The sequence below is a fragment of the Oncorhynchus keta genome, chromosome 4 (assembly GCF_023373465.1).
Source record: "Oncorhynchus keta strain PuntledgeMale-10-30-2019 chromosome 4, Oket_V2, whole genome shotgun sequence".
Classification (NCBI taxonomy): domain Eukaryota; kingdom Metazoa; phylum Chordata; class Actinopteri; order Salmoniformes; family Salmonidae; genus Oncorhynchus; species Oncorhynchus keta.
This window is the reverse complement of record NC_068424.1, coordinates 87,470,381-87,478,822: the sequence shown is the minus strand read 5'-3', so window position 1 is coordinate 87,478,822 and position 8,442 is coordinate 87,470,381. Positions and strand designations below refer to the sequence as shown.

Genomic DNA, 8,442 nt, shown 5'->3' with positions numbered 1-8,442 from the left:
CCGGGACAGATCCTACAGAATGGTTTCAGGAAGTGGTGTTGATGTCTGTTCCTCTGTAGGGAGACAGCTCTCCACATGGAACCCTATGGACCCTGGTCTAAAGTAGTGCACTATATAGGGAATAGGGTGCTCTGGTCAAAAGTAGTGCACTATATAGGGAATAGGGTGCTCTGGTCAAAACTAGTGTACTATATAGGGAATAGGGTGCTCTGGTCAAAACTAGTGTACTATATAGGGAATAGGGTGCTCTGGTCAAAACTAGTGTACTATATAGGGAATAGGGTGCTCTGGTCAAAACTAGTGTACTATATAGGGAATAGGGTGCTCTGGTCAAAACTAGTGTACTATATAGGAATAGGGTGCTCTGGTCAAAACTAGTGTACTATATAGGGAATAGGGTGCTCTGGTCAAAACTAGTGTACTATATAGGGAATAGGGTGCTCTGGTCAAAACTAGTGTACTATATAGGGAATAGGGTGCTCTGGTCAAAACTAGTGTACTATATAGGGAATAGGGTGCTCTGGTCAAAACTAGTGTACTATATAGGGAATAGGGTGCTCTGGTCAAAACTAGTGTACTATATAGGGAATAGGGTGCTCTGGTCAAAACTAGTGTACTATATAGGGAATAGGGTGCTCTGGTCAAAACTAGTGTACTATATAGGGAATAGGGTGCTCTGGTCAAAACTAGTGTACTATATAGGGAATAGGGTGCTCTGGTCAAAACTAGTGTACTATATAGGGAATAGGGTGCCATTTGCGACACTCACATGTGATTAATGGAATTATAAAATCACACCAGTCAACTCTCTGATAAAACACTTTACTAACGTTTAGACAAACAGAATGTCATGCCGACAGGATACTCCTCCAATAGTAATACAACATATTGGTTCATTGGGAAAATAAATCATTTATCTTAACTATCAACAATGTACAGCATTAGGATAGAAATATAGAGTAGTATGTTTCATATCCCGTCACCGCCCCCGCTGGGTCAGCAGTGGGCTCCTCAATCCATGACGTCCTCCTGCTGTGACCTGAACTCACTCACACTCCTCTACAACACACACACACACACACACACACACACACACACACACACACACACACACAACACACACACAGACACACACACACACACACACACATACTATAACAGTCCCCAACATCAGAGTCCCCATCTGTTATAACTGACCCTGTCCCCACTACTGTTAAATCTGACCCTGTCCCCACTACTGTTATAACTGACCCTGTCCCCACTACTGTTATAACTGACCCTGTCCCCACTACTGTGATAACTGACCCTGTCCCCACTACTGTTATAACTGACCCTGTCCCCACTACTGTTATAACTGACCCTGTCCCCACTACTGCTATAACTGACCCTGTCCCCACTACTGCTATAACTGACCCTGTCCCCACTACTGCTATAACTGACCCTGTCCCCACAGACCCTGGGTTGGAAGGATGGTGGACCCTGGAAGGTGCTATAACTGACCCTGTCCCCACTAGACATCACTGACCCAGTCCCCTTCTCAAAGGTTATAACTGACCCCCTGTCCCCACTACTGTTATAACTGACCCTGTCCCCACTACTGTTAAAACTGACCCTGTCCCCACTACTGTTATAACTGACCCTGTCCCCACTACAGTTATAACTGACCCTGTCCCCACACTGTTATAACTGACCCTGTCCCCACTACTGTTATAACTGACCCTGTCCCCACTAGTTATAACTGACCCTGTCCCCACTACTGTTACAACTGACCCTGTCCCCACTACTGTTACAACTGACCCTGTCCCCACTTGTTACAACTGACCCTGTCCCCACTACTGTTATAAGGACCCATCCCCACTACTGTTATAAATGACATGTCCCCACTACTGTCTTTGACCCTGTCCCCAGTACTGTTATAACTGACCCTGTCCCCACTACTGTTATAACATGACCCTGTCCCCACTACTGTTATAACTATTAGGCACCCACTACTGCTATAACTGACCCTGTCCCCACACTGTTATAACTGACCCTGTCCCCACTACTGTTATAACTGAGGGTGTCCCCACTACTGCTATAACTGACCCTGTCCCCACTACTGGACAGAGGGTGGACTGCTATAACTGACAGGGGTCCCCACTACTGCTATAACTGAGGGTCCCCACTACTGCTATAACTGAGGGGCTATAACTGACCCTGTCCCCAGAAGTGACAGATGACCCTGTCCCCACTACTGCTATAACTGACCCTGTCCCCACAGACCCTGGGTTGGAAGGATGGTGGTACCTGGAAGGTGTTGAGGACGTGTTGACAGACATCACAGAGGTGGATTCAGTCCTCTTCTCAAAGGTTCCACAGCTGGAACCCCACCTGGAACACACAGAGACAGGACAGAGGGTGGACAGAGAAGGACACACACACAGAGACACACACAGAGACACAGACACAGGACAGAGACAGGACAGAGGTGGAGAGACACAGGACAGATGGTGGAGAGACACACACAGAGACACACACACAGAGACACACACACAGAGACACACACACAGAGGACACACACAGAGGGTGGACACACACAGGACACACACACAAGAATAACATCCGAGGCTCGTCAGGACCCATACAGGTAATAGTTTGTAAAAGCTGTGGAGGCTCGTGGCTACAGGACATCCCACCAATAGAATGACATGCTGTCTTTACTGCAGTATGTAGACCGACAGGAAACATGCTGACTGGGGATTTCTATTAGGCAGCAAGTAGCTGTGTTATACACGCACACAGGGCAGAGTGGGTGGAGGAGAGAAGGACAGAGGGTGGAGGAGAGAAGGACAGAGGGTGGAGGAGAGAAGGACAGAGGGTGGAGGAGAGAAGGACAGAGGGTGGAGGAGAGAAGGACAGAGGGTGGAGGAGAGAAGGACAGAGGGTGGAGGAGAGAAGGACAGAGGGTGGAGGAGAGAAGGACAGAGGGTGGAGGAGAGAAGGACAGAGGGTGGAGGAGAGAAGGACAGAGGGTGGAGGAGAGAAGGACAGAGGGTGGAGGAGAGAAGGACAGAGGGTGGAGGAGAGAAGGACAGATGGTGGAGGAGAGAAGGACAGATGGTGGAGGAGAGAAGGACAGAGGGTGGAGGAGAGAAGGACAGAGGGTGGAGGAGAGAAGGACAGATGGTGGAGGAGAGAAGGACAGAGGGTGGAGGAGAGAAGGACAGAGGGTGGAGGAGAGAAGGACAGATGGTGGAGGAGAGAAGGACAGATGGTGGAGGAGAGAAGGACAGATGGTGGAGGAGAGAAGGACAGAGGGTGGAGGAGAGAAGGACAGATGGTGGAGGAGAGAAGGACAGAGGGTGGAGGAGAGAAGGACAGATGGTGGAGGAGAGAAGGACAGAGGGTGGAGGAGAGAAGGACAGAGGGTGGAGGAGAGAAGGACAGATGGTGGAGGAGAGAAGGACAGAGGGTGGAGGAGAGAAGGACAGAGGGTGGAGGAGAGAAGGACAGAGGGTGGAGGAGAGAAGGACAGATGGTGGAGGAGAGAAGGACAGAGGGTGGAGGAGAGAAGGACAGATGGTGGAGGAGAGAAGGACAGAGGGTGGAGGAGAGAAGGACAGAGGGTGGAGGAGAGAAGGACAGAGGGTGGAGGAGAGAAGGACAGAGGGTGGAGGAGAGAAGGACAGATGGTGGAGGAGAGAAGGACAGAGGGTGGAGGAGAGAAGGACAGAGGGTGGAGGAGAGAAGGACAGATGGTGGAGGAGAGAAGGACAGAGGGTGGAGGAGAGAAGGACAGAGGGTGGAGGAGAGAAGGACAGAGGGTGGAGGAGAGAAGGACAGAGGGTGGAGGAGAGAAGGACAGATGGTGGAGGAGAGAAGGACAGAGGGTGGAGGAGAGAAGGACAGAGGGTGGAGGAGAGAAAGACAGAGGGTGGAGGAGAGAAAGACAGAGGGTGGAGGAGTACCTCGGGTCTGGATACGGAAGTTGATTTTGCTCTCAGAGGGGTGAGTGATGCTGTAACCACAGAAGTCTACATCCAGGCTAAACACACAGCAGAAACAGACCATTACACACAGTAAGACCCATCACTATGACGAGGCATTACATAGGAGGGAGCAATATAACCAAGGATAAACCAAGCCCACCTAATGGCAAGGTGGACACCTACAGACAACACATCTCAGTGGTGGCTGGTGGCTGTGGAGCGGGGGCTAGGGGCAAGGCCTGGATTATGGCTCTGTATCAGAGGAGCTTGGTTGCCCAGGGTTAAGGGTCAGAGGTTAGGATGTCAAGGACTAACCTGATCACGAAGCGGAGGAAGTTAGGGTTAAAGGTCAGAGGTTAGGGTTAGGGTCAGGTAATAACCTCTCCATGACGTTGTAGCAGAGGGAGTTAGGGGTTAGAGGTTAAAGGTCAGGTAATAACCTCTCCATGACGTTGTAGCAGAGGGGGTTAGGGGTCAGGTAATAACGTCTCCATGATGTTGTAGCAGAGGGGGTTAGAGGTTAGAGGTCAGGTAATAACCTCTCCATGACGTTGCAGCAGAGGGAGTTAGGGGTTAGAGGTTAAAGGTCAGGTAATAACCTCTCCATGACGTTGCAGCAGAGGGAGTTAGGGGTTAGGGGTCAGGTAATAACGTCTCCATGACGTTGTAGCAGAGGGAGTTAGGGTTAGAGGTTAAAGGTCAGGTAATAACCTCTCCATGACGTTGCAGCAGTAGCAGAGGGGTTAGGGTCAGGTAATAACCTCTCCATGACGTTGTAGCAGAGGGGTTAGGGGTCAGGTAATAACCTCTCCATGACGTTGCAGCAGAGGGGTTAGGGGTCAGGTAATAACCTCTCCATGACGTTGTAGCAGAGGGAGGGGTTAGGGTCAGGTAATAACCTCTCCATGACGTTGTAGCAGAGGGGTTAGGGGTCAGGTAATAACCTCTCCATGACGTTGTAGCAGAGGGAGTTAGGGGTTAGAGGTTAGGTAATAACCTCTCCATGACGTTGTAGCAGAGGGGGTTAGGGGTCAGGTAATAACCTCTCCATGACGTTGTAGCAGAGGGAGTTAGGGGTTAGAGGTCAGGTAATAACCTCTCCATGACGTTGTAGCAGAGGGGGTTAGGGGTCAGGTAATAACCTCTCCATGACGTTGTAGCAGAGGGGGTTAGGGGTCAGGTAATAACCTCTCCATGACGTTGTAGCAGAGGGGGTTAGGGGTCAGGTAATAACCTCTCCATGACGTTGTAGCAGAGGGGTTAGGGGTCAGGTAATAACCTCTCCATGACGTTGCAGCAGAGGGAGTTAGGGGTTAGGGGTCAGGTAATAACCTCTCCATGACGTTGTAGCAGAGGGAGTTAGGGGTTAGAGGTCAGGTAATAACCTCTCCATGACGTTGTAGCAGAGGGAGTTAGGGGTTAGGGGTCAGGTAATAACCTCTCCATGACGTTGTAGCAGAGGGGGTTAGGGGTCAGGTAATAACCTCTCCATGACGTTGTAGCAGAGGGAGTTAGGGGTTAGAGGTCAGGTAATAACCTCTCCATGACGTTGTAGCAGAGGGAGTTAGGGGTTAGAGGTCAGGTAATAACCTCTCCATGACGTTGTAGCAGAGGAGTTAGGGGTTAGAGGTCAGGTAATAACCTCTCCATGACGTTGTAGCAGAGGGAGTTAGGGGTCAGGTAATAACGTACTCTCCATGACGTTGCAGCAGAGGGGTTACCCCTGCACCTCAGTTAGAGGTCAGGTAATAACCTCTCCATGACGTTGTAGCAGAGGGAGTTAGGGGTTAGAGGTTAGGTAATAACCTCTCCATTACGTTGCAGCAGAGGGGTTACCCTGGGGTCAGGTAATAACCTCTTCATGACATTGTAGCAGAGGGAGTTACAGGGTTAGAGGTTAGGGGTCAGGGACTAACCTCTTCATAACCATGTAACGTAGAGAGTTCCCCAGAGTGTGATCCTCCTCATGAAGAACAAACGTCACACAGCCTTCGTCTGTTCCATCAGCCTGCACCTGGGGACACAGATACAACAATCAGACCCTTAAACAGCCACCTCCCAGTACTCTACCCTGAACCTCAGTCACTCGCCGGCTAACACCCGGTACTCTACCCTGCACCTCAGTCACTAGCAGGCTAACACCCGGTACTCTACCCTGCACCTCAGTCACTAGCAGGCTAACACCCGGTACTCTACCCTGCACCTCAGTCACTAGCAGGCTAACACCCGGTACTCTACCCTGCACCTCAGTCACTAGCCGGCTAACACCCGGTACTCTACCCTGCACCTCAGTCACTAGCAGGCTAACACCCGGTACTCTACCCTGCACCTCAGTCACTAGCCGGCTAACACCCGGTACTCTACCCTGCACCTCAGTCACTAGCCGGCTAACACCCGGTACTCTACCCTGCACCTCAGTCACTAGCCGGCTAACACCCGGTACTCTACCCTGCACCTCAGTCACTAGCCGGCTAACACCCGGTACTCTACCCTGCACCTTAGTCACTAGCCGGCTAACACCCGGTACTCTACCCTGCACCTCAGTCACTAGCCGGCTAACACCCGGTACTCTACCCTGCACCTCAGTCACTAGCAGGCTAACACCCGGTACTCTACCCTGAACCTCAGTCACTAGCCGGCTAACACCCGGTACTCTACCCTGCACCTCAGTCACTAGCAGGCTAACACCCGGTACTCTACCCTGCACCTCAGTCACTAGCAGGCTAACACCCGGTACTCTACCCTGAACCTCAGTCACTAGCAGGCTAACACCCGGTACTCTACCCTGCACCTCAGTCACTAGCAGGCTAACACCCGGTACTCTACCCTGAACCTCAGTCACTAGCCGGCTAACACCCGGTACTCTACCCTGCACCTTAGTCACTAGCAGGCTAACACCGGTACTCTACCCTGAACCTCAGTCACTAGCCGGCTAACACCCGGTACTCTACCCTGCACCTCAGTCACTCAGCCGGCTAACACCCGGTACTCTACCCTGCACCTCAGTCACTAGCCGGCTAACACCCGGTACTCTACCCTGAACCTCAGTCACTAACACCCGGCCGGCTAACACCCGGTACTCTACCCTGAACCTCAGTCACTAGCAGGCTAACACCCGGTACTCTACCCTGCACCTCAGTCACTAGCCGGCTAACACCCGGTACTCTACCCTGCACCTCAGTCACTAGCCGGCTAACACCCGGTACTCTACCCTGCACCTCAGTCACTAGCAGGCTAACACCCGGTACTCTACCCTGCACCTGAGTCACTAGCAGGCTAACACCCGGTACTCTACCCTGCACCTCAATCACTAGCAGGCTAACACCCGGTACTCTACCCTGCACCTCAGTCACTAGCCGGCTAACACCCGGTACTCTACCCTGCACCTCAGTCACTAGCCGGCTAACACCCGGTACTCTACCCTGCACCTCAGTCACTAGCAGGCTAACACCCGGTACTCTACCCTGCACCTCAGTCACTAGCAGGCTAACACCCGGTACTCTACCCTGCACCTCAGTCACTAGCAGGCTAACACCCGGTACTCTACCCTGCACCTCAGTCACTAGCAGGCTAACACCCGGTACTCTACCCTGCACCTCAGTCACTAGCCGGCTAACACCCGGTACTCTACCCTGCACCTCAGTCACTAGCAGGCTAACACCCGGTACTCTACCCTGCACCTCAGTCACTAGCAGGCTAACACCCGGTACTCTACCCTGCACCTCAGTCACTAGCAGGCTAACACCCGGTACTCTACCCTGAACCTCAGTCACTAGCAGGCTAACACCCGGTACTCTACCCTGCACCTTAATCACTAGCAGGCTAACACCCGGTACTCTACCCTGCACCTCAGTCACTCGCCGGCTAACACCCGGTACTCTACCCTGCACCTCAGTCACTAGCAGGCTAACACCCGGTACTCTACCCTGCACCTTAGTCACTAGCAGGCTAACACCCGGTACTCTACCCTGCACCTCAGTCACTAGCTGGCTAACACCCGGTACTCTACCCTGCACCTCAGTCACTCGCCGGCTAACACCCGGTACTCTACCCTGCACCTCAATCACTAGCAGGCTAACACCCGGTACTCTACCCTGCACCTCAGTCACTAGCAGGCTAACACCCGGTACTCTACCCTGCACCTCAGTCACTAGCAGGCTAACACCCGGTACTCTACCCTGCACCTCAGTCACTAGCAGGCTAACACCCGGTACTCTACCCTGCACCTCAGTCACTAGCAGGCTAACACCCGGTACTCTACCCTGCACCTCAGTCACTAGCAGGCTAACACCCGGTACTCTACCCTGAACCTCAGTCACTAGCAGGCTAACACCCGGTACTCTACCCTGCACCTCAGTCACTAGCAGGCTAACACCCGGTACTCTACCCTGCACCTCAGTCACTAGCAGGCTAACACCCGGTACTCTACCCTGCACCTCAGTCACTAGCAGGCTAACACCCGGTACTCTACCCT

The 8,442-nt window shown here is 52.4% G+C and overlaps 1 protein-coding gene across 1 annotated transcript; it reads right to left on the bottom strand.

Moving 5' to 3' along the window:
• Positions 1 to 806: 806 nt before the first annotated feature.
• polr1d (RNA polymerase I and III subunit D) lies at positions 807 to 5,997 on the bottom strand (the record flags this gene model as incomplete). Its single annotated transcript, XM_052518289.1, is given in 5 exon segments — positions 807 to 1,059; positions 2,287 to 2,328; positions 2,330 to 2,370; positions 3,948 to 4,024; positions 5,885 to 5,997. Coding segments are annotated over 5 exon segments (321 nt in total), but the record flags the coding sequence as incomplete, so codon positions are not given.
• Positions 5,998 to 8,442: the final 2,445 nt, after the last annotated feature.